Below are 17,971 nucleotides of genomic sequence, written 5' to 3' on the forward strand. Positions count from 1 at the left end.
CATCTGGACTTTGACAATGGGCATCTGGACAGCAAGCAACAACCGACTTCAAATTACGCTATCTCACACATTTCTTCGTTAATCTTCAGTCATCGAGTCCAGACGGTATAGCCCTAGTGTCCTGACGGTTGCTTGCAATGTTCACTGTTCCCAGCCTTCAGTTTGCTATTCGGACACCTATGCAAACAGGTGCTCTTGGGAGCTGTTGGCCGTTGGGATGTCTGGATATCTGTGCAAACATGAGTTCCCTGTGGTTGGTGTCTACTGAGGTGTTCGGACACTTCTTCGAACACTGATGGGCGTCCGGATGCTTCCTCTGGGCCGTCCAGAGGGTAAGTAGGGAATTGACTTTGCTGAGTTGTAAACTACGCAGAATCTTCCTGACACCTAGAAATTGCCTTTCTTGAGTTGGTGACACTGATACTTGTCTTATTAAACCTTTCCGTATTAATGAAATTAACTCCTGAATATTCTGAAGACTCTGAAAACTATGGTATCCCTGTTAAGGCAACAGACTTACATAATAGTGATTTTGTCAACAGAATGCAGCCAATTAAAAATTAACAAACTCCCCCTTTGGCCATTTTGGGATAAAATTCACTTGACCGGTTAAAAATACAATCCCAGTCCAAAAATTAAAAATACTCTCCCTTTTTGTCACAAAAGGAAAAAAGGGTAAACAGAGTATTAAAAACCACAGTTATACAGTTCTAAAGTCCAAACACAAGAAAATAGAAAACTGTAAAAAAAAAAAAAAAAAAAAAAAAAAAAAAAAAAAAAAAAAAAAAAAAAAAAAAAAAAAAAAAAAAAACACCAAAAGAACAACTTGCTAAAAATACAGAGAAAGAACACAAGATTAGTCTTTCACAAGTAAAGCAGCACACACATGTATCTAAAATTGAGAAATCAGTCAGATAGCAAATCAAAAATATGCAAACATATAATTGAGAGTCAAGTATTGAATAAGCATAAATTTTCTTGCAAATAGAAATTTTAAACAGTGTACTCAACTCATGCCATGCGTGTGTGTGTGAAAGCTTTCTCAGTAAAGCAAGATGTTCACTAATAAGGTTTAAAAACAATTGAAATTTCTTAGGGAAAGAAAAATTCATGTTAGATCAGTCAAAAGTCAAACCTTATCGTACTAGGGCCTAGCCACTCTCATCTGATACACTTCCCCCAAGAAGTAGCACTTTTCTTTTACTTAGTCCTTTAGTGACCGTTTATTTCCACAATGATTTGGTCACTGACTGTTTCTATAGGGACAAGTGCAAGAACAGATTTTACAGCACAATAAGTAGTGGATCTTTTTGTTTATCCATATTTACTGAAATTTAAATGCTTTTTATCACTTGGTGCTGCAACTTAGAAGAAATGACAAAATTTATAGGTTTTAGGTTCAACTAGCGAGTTGGTCAATTTGACAATCTTATATAAAAAAAAAATCTCTCATAAGAATTTTCAGAAGTTAGAAACCAGAGAGAAAATAAAAATAAAAAAAATCCCTAGGAGAGCTTTGGATAGTGCACAATTTCATTGCATGAGAGGAAGACACTATCTAGCATTTAAGATTTAGTAGAAAAATTCAGCAAATATCAAACTGAGGATCTCAATCATATGTAATCATATTTTATCAAAGAACAATGAATTGAGATACCAGATAAAAATATATGAGATAGTTGAAAGACTTGTAATGAACAACCTGCATCTTTTCCCTTTTTTTATTTTTTATTTTTTATTTTTTGTTATTTTATGTTGAAAATAATAATAGAAAAAAAAAATTCTATCAGGGAAAAATATAAAATCTAATCCTAGCATGTAAGGTAAGAGCAAACATGTCCTCAAAGAGAGGTTTGGAGTTACCAAGACAGAAAAGCAACCGCCCGACGTGCTTTTTTTGTCAACCTCATAAAGTACCTGCAGAAACTTTTCTCAAGATAACAAAAGAAAATATGAGGATAAAACAAGTATGGTTCCAAGCAAGAATGCAAGGCATGAATAACATATGACAGAAATATAATGAAATGCAAACAAACCTGTCATGCTCTAAGATTAAGAACCGGAATCCTAGGCATGATGTGATCTCACCCCTTCAAGGGGTGAATGGTCTTATCCTTTCTGACCCAAAACTTTCTTGATCCTTGGGGCAGGATTGTGGGTCTTTTCGAAGTTGTCCAAGTAGCTCAAGACATACTGCATCATACTTAGTAACCCTTCATAGACATTGTCGTTGTGAGGCTCTTGCGGCTTTTTCTTGAAATGCCTTGATTTGTTGTTTTTGGGCTTACCACTCTGTTTGTTGGTGGGATCAAATCTTGACTGATGTCGTGAAGCTTGATGCACCTTCAGAGGTGGAGTGCCTGATGTAACTTTCTTTGGCAGCTCCTTCTTGACCCTCGACTTCAAAGCTTGCAACTATGGACACTTGGGTCGGATGTGATCGTTTATGCCACAATGATGGCATGTGGGGACAAACCTTAGAGTGGGTTGTCTCTTATGTGGAGGGACATATTTTGACTTGGAATTCTTTTTAACATCTTGATCCTTCTTATAAGCATTCTTCTTATTCCAAGTCCTCGGGAAATTTAAGTGACCACAATTTGGTCTGATGTGTCCCACCATTCCACAATGATGACATGTAGGTAAACTTCTTGTTGTGGAATGCTTAGGTCTTGCAGGTGTAACGTTAGCATTCTCACAAGAAATCACAATTGCCTTACCTCTATCTACACAGGCATTTTGAGGCTCTAGAACTGAGGGCTTCACAAACACAGTTTTTAAAGTAGAGGCAATGTTGGATGATATGAACTCCACCAACAAATGTGATGAAACCCGATAGCAATGATGGTTTGAAACCCCAAGATCGTGTAGACAAGAATTGTTGAGGCTTGACCCGTCACCTAACTAGATGAGAAACCAAGACTACGAAGGATTGAAACGCCACACCAAGAATCTGAATCTCTTCAAGAATCAAGGTGATAAGTTTGGTTGTTTGAACGCCACAAGATTAACTTGATAAGCTCAAAAAGTTCTTTCAAGAACAAAGAGGAACACAAGACCTCACAATAATAATTTTCTGAAAACAAAATTCTATATTCCTTACAAAATTCGTTATGCCCATATATATACTTGGAACAACCCTCCAAGAATAGAAAAAGTCTTAATTATAGCTTTAAAAGCAACACAAGTGCCAACATAAACAAGTCCCAATATTTTTAGGTCTCTTTGGACTTCTAGAGGCAACCAAAATAACTAAATGACTAAATTCATAACCAGCCAAGACCAAGTTCATTCCCCTATTTAATATCCTTGAAACTCAACGAGTTCACACCCTTTAATGGTCAAACCAAGCTGGTCACGTTTTTGCATGCTAATTATCCTCTTCAACTGCTTTGATGACATGGACTAAGCCTTGATTATTATTTGAGCCCATCTTGGTCTTTTTAGAATCAGCCCAATTCTCTTGGATTAGCCCATTTAGTGCTTCCTTGAAACGTTTGGCTCTAAGTCTTGTAATTGGGCCACTAGGAAGTGACAAAGGGTCTTGCACAACTTCAGCCCCATTCCCATGTGTATGATCAGCATGTCCAGCTCCTTGGTTTCCATCATTCTCCCCCTCTTGAGAAGGATTTGTCCTCAAATCATCACCTACATCAAATGGAGACAAATCAGCAACATTAAAGCTTGCACTAACACCATACTCACTCGGTAAGTCAAGCTTGTAGGCATTATCATTGATGCGCTCCACTACTTGGAATGGTCCGTCACCCCGAGGTAGGAGTTTTGAACGCCGTTTCTCTGGAAAACGTTCCTTCCTTAAGTGTAACCAAACCCAATCTCCTGGTTCAAATACTACCTTCTTGCGTCCCTTGTTGGCTTGATGGATATATTGTTGAGTCCTCCTTTCAATGTTCAGCCGTGCCTTTTCATGAATCATCTTTACAAATTTTGCCTTCTTTTTGCCATCTAAGTTCACACGTTCACTCAAAGGTAAAGGAGTTAAATCCAAAGGTGACAATGGGTTAAAGCCATAAACAATTTCAAATGGTGAAAACTTAGTTGCAGAATGTATACTTCTATTGTAAGCAAATTCAACATGTGGCAAACAATCTTCCCATGTTTTCAAATTCTTTTTAATGATAGCACGCAACAAAGAAGACAAAGTTCTATTTACTACTTCAGTTTGACCATCCGTTTGTGGATGACAAGCAGTAGAAAACAACAATTTGGTTCCCAACTTTCCCCACAAAGTCTTCCAAAAGTAACTCAAAAACTTTGCATCCCTATCAGAAACAATGGTCCTAGGCATGCCATGTAACTTAACAATTTCTTTGAAGAACAAATCAGCTATATGTGATGCATCATCAGTTTTATGACAAGCAATGAAGTGTGCCATCTTGGAAAATCTATCTACCACCACAAAAATTGAATCTCTCCCCCTCTTAGTCCTAGGTAAACCTAAAACAAAATCCATAGAAATATCAGTCCAAGGTTCACTAGGTATTGGCAAAGGGGTGTACAAACCATGGGGTTTCAACTTAGACTTAGCATGTTTACACGTGATACACTTCTCACAGATTCTTTCCACATCACGTTTCATATGAGGCCAAAAAAAATGATCATGCAAAATTCCTAAAGTCTTAGCTACACCAAAATGACCCATCAAACCACCACCATGAGCTTCTCTCACAAGCAATTCACGCAAAGAACACATAGGCACACACAGTTTATTTTCCCGAAACAAAAATCCATCTTGCCTATAAAACTTATCAAACGCCACTTTTTCACATGCATTGAACATATCAGCAAAATCAGAATCTTGTGCATACAAATCCTTAATATATTCAAAGCCAAGCAATTTTGTATCTAAAATGGAAAGTAAAGCATACCTTCGGGACAATGCATCAGCCACCACATTTTCCTTACCTTGCTTGTATCTGATCACATAAGGAAATGTTTCAATGAATTCCACCCACTTGGCATGGCGTTTGTTCAACCTTTGCTGTCCTTTCAAATGCTTCAAAGATTCATGATCTGTGTGAATCACAAATTCCTTTGGCCATAGATAGTGCTGCCAATTTTCCAAAGCCCTTACCAAGGCATACATTTCCTTATCATAAGTGGGGTAATTTAGGGCTGCCCCACTCAACTTTTCACTGAAATAAGCAACTGGATGACCACCTTGCATCAAAACAGCTCCAATACCTATTCCTGAAGCATCACACTCAATTTCAAAAGTTTTAGCAAAGTTAGGTAAAACAAGCAAAGGTGCATTAGTTAACTTTTCTTTGATCAGATTAAATGCATTTTCTTGTTCTTTTCCCCACTTAAACGGCACATTTTTCTTGATGACTTCAGTAAGAGGGGCGGCTAAGCTACTAAAATCATGCACAAACCGTCTATAGAAGCTAGCTAAGCCGTGGAAACTCCTCACTTGGCTGATTGTTGTAGGCGTTGGCCACTCTTGGATTGCCTTCACCTTTTCCTCGTCCACCCCAATTCCTCTCTTACTAACAACAAAACCAAGAAACACAAGCTTATCCGTGCAAAAGGTGCACTTCTTGAGATTAGCAAACAACTTTTCTTTTCTCAAGATTTCCAAAACAGATTTTAAATGCATCACATGTTCTTCCAAGTTTTTGCTATAAATTAGGATATCATCAAAATACACAACTACAAATCTGCCAATAAATGCACGCAAAACATGGTTCATCAAACGCATAAATGTGCTTGGCGCATTAGTTAAGCCGAAAGGCATCACTAACCATTCATACAAACCATATTTAGTTTTAAAAGCAGTTTTCCATTCATCACCTTCCTTCATCCTAATTTGATGATATCCACTCTTAAGATCAATTTTTGTAAAGACACAAGAACCATGCAATTCATCCAGCATATCATCTAACCTAGGAATAGGATGACGATACTTTACCGTTATGTTGTTGATGGCCCGGCAGTCAACACACATTCTCCATGTTCCATCCTTCTTAGGAACTAATAGCACCGGGACCGCACAAGGACTCATGCTTTCACGCACATACCCCTTCTCCAATAATTCACCTACTTGCCTCTGAAATTCCTTGGTCTCCTCAGGATTGCTCCTATAAGCAGGTCGGTTAGGAATTGATGCACCGGGTATGAAATCAATTTGATGTTCAATCCCTCGGATTGGAGGTAAGCCACTAGGTACCTCTTCGGGAAAGACATCTTCAAACTTCTGCAAAAGAGAAACAATATTGCTCGGCAAAGTACCGACGAGATCATTAGTACATAAAAGAGCCTCCTTGTACATGAGTACAATAAGGGGCTGGTGTGAAAATAATGCTCTCTTGATCTCACTTTTTTTTGCAATGTAACTGAATTTTTCCTCTCTTGCTCTCACTATGGCCGAAATCCTCTCTCTTTCTTTTTCACTCTGATCAATGTTTTTCTCTCTTTCTTTTTTTTTCAACTCTTTTTTTCCACTTTCGGCCTTCCTTTCTTTTTCTTTTTTCTTTTCATTTGATCTTTGTAACTTTAGTTGGTCCTCCATGACCTGTTTTGGAGTTAATGGCACAAGAGTAATGGGTTGCCTTTTAAGAGTGAAAGAATACCTATTTGTGAATCCATCATGCGTAACCCTCCGATCATACTGCCATGGTCTTCCCAACAATAAATGGCATGCATGCATAGGAACCACATCACAAAGCACCTCATCCTCATATTTGCCAATGGATAATGCCACCAACACTTGCCTTGTCACCTTGATTTCGCCACATTCATTCAGCCACTGAAGCCGGTAAGGGTGAGGATGTTTCAAGGTGGTTAAGGCCAATTTCTCCACCAAATAAGTGCTGGCTACGTTTGTGCAACTCCCACCATCAATAATGACGCTGCAAACTTTGTTATTTACAAAGCACCGAGTATGAAACAAGTTTTCCCTTTGGTTACTTTCTTCCTCCTTAACTTGCACATTGAGAACTCGCCTTGCTACCAATAAATCTCCAACCACAGCATTTTGCTCATCATCGGCATCCTCCAAAGGTGGCATGTCATCATCATCTACTTCTTCCTCATTCTCCGACTCAAGCTCTCCTTGGGCGTTTATCACCATCACCCTTTTGTTTACACACTGGCTGGCTATGTGTCCCCGCCCCTGACATTTAAAACACTTAATATCACGTGTTTTAGAAATAGAAGCCTCGGTGTTACCTGAAGTAGTGGTGGTTGTTGGTTTGGCATTCTTAGAGGGTTCAAATTTTTGCTTATTTTGAAGCTGCTCGTCCCTTTTTGGAGCTGTCTTCCATGGGCTGGTGGTAGCCATAGGTTGTCCCCTCCTAGCCAATCCCTTTCGTTTGAATTGTTCCTCCACTTTTATGGCTTGATGCACCATATCTGTTAACTCAACATAGTGCTGCAACTCGACTATATCTGCAATCTCACGATTTAAACCGTGCAAAAACCTAGCCATGGTGGCTTCTCGGTCCTCTTCTACATTAGCCCGGATCATTGCTACCTCCATCTCCTTGTAATACTCATCCACACTCTTGGAACCTTGAGTTAACCTCTGCAACTTTTGATACAATCCCCTATAATAATGGTTGGGTACAAAACGCCTCCTCATAAGCATTTTCATCTCCTCCCAAGTGTCCACGGGTGGCTCTCTATTTCTCCTCCTATTAATCAGTAATTGATCCCACCAAACAATGGCATAATCTGTGAATTCAATTGCAGCCAACTTAACCTTCTTTATCTCCGAGTAGTTGTGACAATCAAACACCATCTCCATTTTAGTTTCCCACTCCAAATAAGCTTCAGGATCATTTTTACCTTGAAAAGACGGAATTTTAATCTTTATGTTTCCTAAATCATTATCCCTCCTAGGCCTACCCATCCTAGCTTCTCTATTCCCATACCCACGCTCAAACCTGCCTCGGTTCAAATATGGCTCATCAAATTCCTCCAACTCCGCCTCTTCCTCAACATTCCGCCACGGAACACGCCCACCTTGTTGCCTATTGGGATTGTCTTGTTGCTGTCCCCTAGGAGTTTCTGCTTCTACCCTGTCCAACCTCTCGTGAATAGGTTCTAATTCAGCCCTCAACATACGCCTCATCTCCCCTAACAACGCTTGCATTTGGAGGTTCGAAGCTGCGGGTTGTCGAAATTCTTCGGTTGTGTCTTCTTCTTGATTATTGGACATGTTTAGAATCTGCAAAACAAGGTTAGAATCCTCACAAGCACTCCCTCACGTGTTTCACTCAAGAATTAATACACTTACACTCGTGTTTTCACTCTAAACGGCTTTTACCCTCTTTTGGTCTCACACACTCTTGCCTTTTTCCACTCTTTTGTGTCTTCTTAGTTCTTAATCGAACTTCAAGAAACTAATTCAAAATAATCCAGTAGCAATTGAGAAATAACCAAAACTCATCAAAAAGGTCAAGAACTTGAATAATGTGAGAAACAAGATAGAAAGGAAGAAATTTTCTTACTCAGAAAGGTCAAGAACTTGAATAAGGTGAGAAACAAGATAGAAAGTAAGAAATTTTCTTACTGGAGTCGAGTACTTTTTCTTTTCTTCTTTTTTTTTTTGTTTTTTTTTTTTTTTCACAGCAGGGAACAGGAGATTAAAAAAAAATAGAAACAATAATAAAAGATAGTCAAACTTGCCTTAGAACCAAGGCTCTGATACCAAAATGATATGAACTCCACCAACAAATGTGATGAAACCCGATAGCAATGATGGTTTGAAACCCCAAGATCGTGTAGACAAGAATTGTTGAGGCTTGACCCGTCACCTAACTAGATGAGAAACCAAGACTACGAAGGATTGAAACGCCACACCAAGAATCTGAATCTCTTCAAGAATCAAGGTGATAAGTTTGGTTGTTTGAACGCCACAAGATTAACTTGATAAGCTCAAAAAGTTCTTTCAAGAACAAAGAGGAACACAAGACCTCACAATAATAATTTTCTGAAAACAAAATTCTATATTCCTTACAAAATTCGTTATGCCCATATATATACTTGGAACAACCCTCCAAGAATAGGAAAAGTCTTAATTATAGCTTTAAAAGCAACACAAGTGCCAACATAAACAAGTCCCAATATTTTTAGGTCTCTTTGGACTTCTAGAGGCAACCAAAATAACTAAATGACTAAATTCATAACCAGCCAAGACCAAGTTCATTCCCCTATTTAATATCCTTGAAACTCAACGAGTTCACACCCTTTAATGGTCAAACCAAGCTGGTCACGTTTTTGCATGCTAATTATCCTCTTCAACTGCTTTGATGACATGGACTAAGCCTTGATTATTATTTGAGCCCATCTTGGTCTTTTTAGAATCAGCCTAATTCTCTTGGATTAGCCCATTTAGTGCTTCCTTGAAACGTTTGGCTCTAAGTCTTGTAATTGGGCCACTAGGAAGTGACAAAGGGTCTTGCACAACTTCAGCCCCATTCCCATGTGTATGATCAGCATGTCCAGCTCCTTGGTTTCCATCATTGGAGGCATTAGTAGTAGCTACATACCCTAGACCAGTCTTGTCGAATGAGCACTTCTGTCCTGTTAGCATCTGGGCTAACTTGTTGTCTGGGAACTTCTCCAACTATAACTGTGCATCCATAGTTTATCTTCCAAGTCCGTGATCTTCTGAAGTAATGTGCTTTTTTCTGTCTTCATAGTGTTCAGCTCCATCACATTCTTTTGATTGGTCTCTCTGCTTTGTGAACTTGATTTATAAGATTCCATATGCCTCTTTCAGTTCTTCTTCATCACTACTTTGGGACTCCTCAGAATCAGCATGTGGAGCATTAAGAGCCAAAATCCTCTGATCTTCACTTGAATTATCATTGACAGTAGCATGGAGAGCCTTTCTTTTCACCTGCTTGAGGTTTCACAATCTTCTTGGAAGTGCCCAAAACCTAAACATTCAACACACTTAGGACCATAAAGATCCTTTTTGTTAGTTTCAACCTCTTCTAGTTCAGTACCTTTGGGATCCCCTTCGGAATTCAGTAAATCTCTAAGATTCCTACCAAACATAGCTATACCATCCTCATCATCAAATTCTTCTTTAGAATAATTTTTACTTTTACCTTTTGCAGCCTTGAGAGCAATGGATTTAGCTTTCTTTACATGGGGTAAAGACAGCTCATAGGTTTGAAAAGACCCAACGAGTTCTTCAATATTCATGTTGTGTAATACCCGGGAAAGACACCCTACTTAAGTTATTAAGATATGTGCATGAGTACAAGGCTTAAGAATTGCTATATAGTCTAATAAAAATTATGTATTTATGCATGTAAAGAAATAGATCAGTAAAGTTGAAATCGATCGAGCGACTTTCTGGTCGATCGAGCGATTATAGGTCGATGTCGATCGATCGACTAAGTTTCGATCGAGCGATTTTATCCAGTGCGACGCAGCTTACGGGTAAACAGCAGAGAAGTGATTTTCTACCTTTGATTTTGAACCCATTGCTTATGGACGGCTCCAAATGATTGAAACTTATTTAGTTAGCCTAAGTTAGCTTAGTTTGGTTGAAATTGAACTAGATATGGTGGTACAATTTAATCATGACACTAGATATGGAAGAAAATCTAATCTTGGATATTAGATGATCTTGCATGGATATTTCTCTCTTGCTGTCAAAGATCCAACCATTGGAAGAATTTGTTCTGGATTGATCTCAGCCATTCGAAGTTATTATATATAGCATGCATGGGACATCAAAAACCAGCCTAAGCTCTCCTCATACCACTCACGTAAGCTCCTCTTCCCTTCATTGTTTTGGTGCTGAATCTCCCATGGAAAATCTCTCTCATTCTTCTGTGAAGGCCAGCACATATAGCCAGAAATGAAGCCTTAAATCTCCTCTTGTTTCTCAACAAAACACCAAAAATCAGCATCTGAAACCTCTCTCTGATTCTAGCTCAAAAACCAGCAACTTCCAACTCATTTCAAGCACTTTGTTTTGGAGTTAGACCCCTTCCTTCTATCCAACCTGTTGGGTGCAAATTTTGGTAAGTGAATCTTCCTTTCTAGTCTCTAAAATTCAGTATGTGTTCCCTAGGATCATGGGTAGTTTCTCCTCTTAAAAGAATTACACTCATGAAGCTTTAAACAAGCAAGATAGTAGCTTTGCTTTAATACTTTTGTGTGGGAATGAGTTGCTGAAATATAGGAGTTTTGATTAATGAAAAGGAATGTGTGAAGTGAATGTGTGTGTGTGTTGTATGCTGGAATTCCCTGCATGAATGAGAATATTAAAGTATAAACTTAGTAAGTAAGTGTATATGGGTATATGGCTAATGTGTGTGTGTGTAGAAAGTATTATTTTGGCTACATATGGGTATGAATGGGAGTTATATATATCAACATACTAGTTGGAGTTAATGGCTAGTAAAAATCCGTCTTAGTTTCATTATTCAATAACCTAAGATGGCATTCAATATCTTGATTAAGAGAACCAAAAACGGAAGTATTAGGACAACGGTTAAAATGATACTTTAAGGATAAATATAGTAAACATATTGTAGCATCTTTTCACTAATTTAGTATTTGCTATATGATTGGAATTATGCAGTTATAGAGAAAGACTTTTGGAGCAGAAACTAGTAAGTATCTCTATACTTACTGAGGACGAAGCTGGTTGACTTTTCCTATAATATTATGTTTACTGTTTTATTTACTTGTTTGGGTATGTGATTTTGCATATTTTATTATTTCTAATAACCTGTCTAATAACAAGCTGTTGGATCAAGATCCACGATGGGTATGTGAGGCTTCACATGAGTTCTAAGGTTCTCAGTGAATGAGGAGGTACCTGAAAAGAATAATAAATACAAAAACTGGTGTACCAAGGTCACCAGGGAAACCAAGGTTTCCAGGAGCCAAGGCTCCCAAAGATTATAGTTAAAAGTTAAGTGAGGAAACCAAGGTTTCAAATAACACGCTAACCGTGCCAAGGCCAACAGAGTAGTGGAAATAGGGAAATACCTAAAACTCTACACTTAAAACTGTCATTGCCTTATGATTACGTTTATGTTCACTTTATGTCTATGATTCGCGATCATAGATTATATTTTGTATATACATGTGATTATATGGCCATTGCATTGCGTTGCATTAATTAAATAAATCAGCACTCATATTATTATTAGAAACAGCGGACTCACTTTAGTGTTTATGTTGTTTTCTTCTCTTTGTATGGTATTTGTAATGGTTCAGGCTATGAAGAAGAAGAGGATTATCATGACTATCCCGACACATAGATGGTTCCTAGTTTAGTTTTTGTAAGGTTGGATAGCCTACCTTTTGGGACTACCCTGTTGTAGTTCATTAGCCCTACTTAAGACAGTACTTATAATTCTCCAGTTATATGTAGATATTTGGCTTGTATAATTATCTAGCCTTGTGAGGCATGACTGGTATTACTGTTTATATAATTATGCTGACTGGCTTATTAAATATTTTGAGGTATTTCAGTAGTAGCACTGAGGTGTCAACCTATTCCTAATTTATATTACATTTATTCCTTTGCCAATAATTACCTCTGATAAGTTAGTAATGTCTTGTGGAAATTCAAAAAAATTTCACTTACGCTTTTTGTAAAAGCGGGGCGTTATATGTTGTCCAGATCCTTGCTTTCTTCAATTGTGGTTACCTTGATTCTAAATCTTTTAGGTAAAGATCTAAAAATTTTTTTAATGAGTTTTGTATCTGATACCTTCTTTCCAAGATTAATCATAGAATTACAAAGATCACTTATTCTATCATAAAACTCATTAAAATGTCTCATATTCTAACATTCTAATCCTTTCAACTTCGGAAACTAACATTCGAAGTTTAGCAGATTTAACCAATTTGGTTCCTTCATATGTAGTTTGAAGGATATCCCATGCTTCTTTAGCAGTTTCACAATTAGAAATTCTTGAGAATTCAAATGGTGAAAGTGTTGAGCATATGGCATTCATAGCTTTGTCATTCGTAGCACGAGTTTGTTTTTGAAGAGTTACCCATTCAACTATTGTTGTATCCAATGTAGTCCATCCAGGTTCAACAATATGCCAAACGTCTATTGCCTTTAGAGAAAATCTCATGCTTGATTTCCAATAGCCATAATTATATCTATCAAAATAAGGAATAGAATTAAATGAGATAGACATAATAAAAGGAGTCTAGGATCACACTCAGGAATTTAATCCAAAAAAGAGTGTACCCACTCTGATACCAATTGAAAAATAAAAAACTCATAATTTAACTTATGTGTGTGATCAATTGTGAAACAAAATATTAAATGCAGAATTTAAAAGACACAAATATTTTGTTGATGAAATGGAAACTCTTATCAAGAGAAAAACCACTTTAGGGCAGTCAAACCTAAGATTTCCATTATTCAGAAGACAAGACTAGTAGCACTTGCACTCACATACCCGTTATGCAGTGGTCACACCGTGCACTTTGACATGTACCTATACACGAACGCCTTCCAACTAGGTCTCCTACCGGAAGGGGTTTTCAATGGAATCTTTAGCTTAGGGCTCCTCCCTAAGCTAGACTTCACAGGTTGATCAAATCACACAAGAACTACCCTAATAAAGCTAGCAAATATCTCTATTTCTGCCTAAACACCATTTTCTTAGTACAAAGGAATTCCATACTGAATTCTTAAATAAAATATGCCTAGAGACTAATATTTATAGGCTATAGAAAACCTAATACAAGTCTAATTCGAAGTTCTCTGGGTGGCGTCCAGACTTTGACAATGGGCGTCCGGACAGCAAGCAACAACCGACTTCAAATTATGCAATGTCACGTGTTTCTTCATTAATCTTCAATCATCGAGTTCGGATGGTATAGCCCTAGCGTCCAAACGGTTGCTTGCAATGTTCATTGTTCACAGCCTTCAGTTTGCTGTTCGAACACCTGTGCAAATAGGTGCTCTCAAGAGTTGTTGTCCGCTGGGCTGTCCGGACATCTGTACGAACATGAGTTCCACATGGTTGGTGTCTGTTGAGGTGTTCAGAAACTTCTTTGAACACTGATGGGCATCCGGATGCTTCTTCTGGGCTGTCCGGATGGTAAGTAGGGAACCAACTTTGGTGAGTTGTAAACTGCGCAGAATCTTCTTGACACCTAGAAATTGCCTTTCTTGAGCTAGTGACACTGATACTTGTCATATTAAGCCTGTTAGTATTTTGGCCTTATTCTGTGTTTGGACAAAATCACTTATGTGTAATGATGTGGTTAATAGGGATTCCACTTTCAGAGTGATGTCAGAAGATTCTGCCTGTAAGTCAGAAGAATTTCAAGTTCCCTGTCAGCCGTCCGAACGATGTGTCATCCCGTCCGGACGCCCATCTGTCTACTGTACCATCCGTCCGGACGACGTGTCATTCCGTCCGGACATCAGACAGACAAGCATCATCTGTCCAAACGACGTGTTTCTTCCGTCCGGACACCTACATCGTATCGAGAAGCTTCTGTGCCAGCTTGCTCCGTCCAGACGTTTCAGCAGCACGTCCGGACACTTATCAATTCTCGAACGGTTCACTGATTCTTTCCAAGTTCAAGATCAATCAACTGTCCGGACGATGTGGTATCCCGTCCGGACGCGTATCTCCGTAAGGCAAGAATCGCAGTTCAAAATGAACCGTCCGAACATCTGACAGCTGTGGTCCGGACACTGGTGTATCGTATATGGTAACTGCCGATTCGACTTCAACGTTCCGGACATCTCCCCCTCATGGTCCGGACGCACGCGCATCAGATATGGAAATTGCTTGTTGAAGTTTAGCCGTCCGGACGCTCCTGCCCCATGGTCCGAACTCGCGAAGCCTGTTATGGAAATTACTTGCAGCGGACGTGCGTCCGTCCGGACGATCGAGCCATCCCGTCCGTGTAACGCCCAGGAAATTCAAACTCTTAAGAAATCATTGATATTGTTGAGGAAACAATGTCCACGTGTTTTTATAAACAAACCTAAAGTTGTTTTGAAAACTTAAAGATCAAAACCTGAAAACCCTTAAAAGTCCACCAGAAAGTCGCTCGATCGATTTCAACTTTACTGATCTATTTCTTTACATGCATAAATACATAATTTTTATTAGACTATATAGCAATTCTTAAGCCTTGTACTCATGCACATATCTTAATAACTTAAGTAGGGTGTCTTTCCCGGGTATTACACAACATGAATATTGAAGAACTCGTTGGGTCTTTTCAAACCTATGAGCTGTCTTTACCCCATGTAAAGAAAGCTAAATCCATTGCTCTCAAGGCTGCAAAAGGTAAAAGTAAAAATTATTCTAAAGAAGAATTTGATGATGAGGATGGTATAGCTATGTTTGGTAGGAATCTTAGAGATTTACTGAATTCCGAAGGGGATCCCAAAGGTACTGAACTAGAAGAGGTTGAAACTAACAAAAAGGATCTTTATGGTCCTAAGTGTGTTGAATGTTTAGGTTTTGGGCACTTCCAAGAAGATTGTGAAACCTCAAGCAGGTGAAAAGAAAGGCTCTCCATGCTACTGTCAATGATAATTCAAGTGAAGATCAGAGGATTTTGGCTCTTAATGCTCCACATGCTGATTCTGAGGAGTCCCAAAGTAGTGATGAAGAAGAACTGAAAGAGGCATATGGAATCTTATAAATCAAGTTCACAAAGCAGAGAGACCAATCAAAAGAATGTGATGGAGCTGAACACTATGAAGACAGAAAAAAGCACATTACTTCAGAAGATCACGGACTTGGAAGATAAACTATGGATGCACAGTTATAGTTGGAGAAGTTCCCAGACAACAAGTTAGCCCAGATGCTAACAGGACAGAAGTGCTCATTCGACAAGACTGGTCTAGGGTATGTAGCTACTACTAATGCCTCCAATGATGGAAACCAAGGAGCTGGACATGCTGATCATACACATGGGAATGGGGCTGAAGTTGTGCAAGACCCTTTGTCACTTCCTAGTGGCCCAATTACAAGACTTAGAGCCAAACGTTTCAAGGAAGCACTAAATGGGCTAATCCAAGAGAATTGGGCTGATTCTAAAAAGACCAAGATGGGCTCAAATAATAATCAAGGCTTAGTCCATGTCATCAAAGCAGTTGAAGAGGATAATTAGCATGCAAAAACGTGACCAGCTTGGTTTGACCATTAAAGGGTGTGAACTCGTTGAGTTTCAAGGATATTAAATAGGGGAATGAACTTGGTCTTGGCTGGTTATGAATTTAGTCATTTAGTTATTTTGGTTGCCTCTAGAAGTCCAAAGAGACCTAAAAATATTGGGACTTGTTTATGTTGGCACTTGTGTTGCTTTTAAAGCTATAATTAAGACTTTTCCTATTCTTGGAGGGTTGTTCCAAGTATATATATGGGCATAACGAATTTTGTAAGGGATATAGAATTTTGTTTTCAGAAAATTATTATTGTGAGGTCTTGTGTTCCTCTTTGTTCTTGAAAGAACTTTTTGAGCTTATCAAGTTAATCTTGTGGCGTTCAAACAACCAAACTTATCACCTTGATTCTTGAAGAGATTCAGATTCTTGGTGTGGCGTTTCAATCCTTCGTAGTATTGGTTTCTCATCTAGTTAGGTGACGGGTCAAGCCTCAACAATTCTTGTCTACACGATCTTGGGGTTTCAAACCATCATTGCTATCGGGTTTCATCACATTTGTTGGTGGAGTTCATATCACCTAGTGTGCATCTAGGATGTAAAGATAAACCTAAGTAACTTTTAATAAACGTATCGAGGTATTTCAGTCAGCTCTAATGTGTTATGCTATCAATTCCTAAGTCTTTAGAAGAAAAAAAATATATTCCGCTGCGAGAGTTTATCTCTGATATAGTAATGTCACGTGGAAACCGGAGGTTTCTGCTTACGAATTTGCAAGCTCAAATTCGGGGCATTACAGTCCGGACGATGTTCTTATACAGGAAAGATTTCTCTGCAAAAATTTCTGAAAATCCTGTCGCACAGTTGTCCGTCCGGACAGCCATGGTTCACCGTCCGGACAGCTCCCAGGCATATTTTGCCTAACGCCCATTCTGACCCCCAGCCTATAAATAGGGGCCCTTGGGCACTTAGAGCTGCAAGAATTCGGTGTGAATTCCATTAGAGCTCAGAGACGTGATATCTCCTCTGAAGCCGTTTTTCAAGTGTGCTGTGCTGCAAACCGAAGTCTATCTTAGAGATCGGCTCTAAGGTAAGGAGTTCCATTGAAGACCCCTTCAGATAGGTGAACCTGGTTGGGAAGCGTTCATGTTGGGTTACACGTCAGAGATCAAGGTACGACCACTGCATCGGTACATGTGAGTGTTACTGTCTTGTATCTAGCTTTGTCTTCTGAATAGTGAAATTCCTGGGTTTGGCTGCCCCGGAGTGGTTTTTTTCTTAACTGAGTTTCCACTTCGTCAACAAAATCTCTGTGTCATTTACTTTCCACAGTGTTTTAATTTTTGTTGACACTTGTTGCACACACTTTACTTTTAGAAGTCAATTCAATTTTTCAATTGGTATCAGAGCTTGGTACACTCTGAGAAGATTAAATGTCTATTTCACATGATATGTATGTTCATAAGACCATGTTCATTAAACCTATCATGTCTCATACTCAATCTACTTGTAAGGGTAAAGGGGATAATCAATCTATACCTACTTGTCATCACTGTGGTATTGTTGGTCATATTCGTCCAAACTGTTTCCAAATTAGGTCACAGAAACCTTGGAAGAAAACCCTTATCCCTAGGAAAAATGAACCAGGTTTTAAAGAACAAGTTGAAGTATTAAGTGATCAAGTGAAACTCATTAGTGAGAAGTTAGCATACCTCACCCCTAATGAGCAAAATTCTGTCCTGGTTAATAAACAAAAAACTTCCAAACAAGTCTGGGTCAAAAAGGAAGATAATCTGTGTTTAGTTTCTCATACTGCACTAAAAATTCTTGATACTTGTTTGTGGTATTTGGATAGTGGTTGCTCTAAAC

The 17,971-nt window shown here is 38.6% G+C and overlaps 1 protein-coding gene across 1 annotated transcript; it reads right to left on the bottom strand.

Annotated features, from left to right (window-relative positions):
• Nucleotides 1–864: 864 nt before the first annotated feature.
• Nucleotides 865–8,370, bottom strand: LOC133871561 (uncharacterized). The gene is made up of 2 exons (XM_062308990.1): nucleotides 5,595–8,370; nucleotides 865–892 (listed from the first exon to the last, which is right to left on the bottom strand). The coding sequence occupies exons 1-2, from the start codon at nucleotides 8,180–8,182 to the stop codon at nucleotides 865–867; spliced, it is 2,616 nt and encodes an 871-aa protein (XP_062164974.1). The 5' UTR covers nucleotides 8,183–8,370.
• Nucleotides 8,371–17,971: the final 9,601 nt, after the last annotated feature.

The sequence above is a fragment of the Alnus glutinosa genome, chromosome 6 (assembly GCF_958979055.1).
Source record: "Alnus glutinosa chromosome 6, dhAlnGlut1.1, whole genome shotgun sequence".
Lineage (NCBI taxonomy): Eukaryota > Viridiplantae > Streptophyta > Magnoliopsida > Fagales > Betulaceae > Alnus > Alnus glutinosa.

Excerpts from the sequence above, each read along its gene's own strand:
- LOC133871561 (XM_062308990.1), bottom strand. The coding sequence starts at position 8,182 with ATGTCCAATAATCAAGAAGAAGACACAACCGAAGAATTTCGACAACCC. Across the intron at positions 893-5,594 it reads TTAAAATCTGTTTTGGAAAT|ATACATGTGTGTGCTGCTTT; the intron begins CTTGAGAAAAGA and ends TCTCAATTTTAG.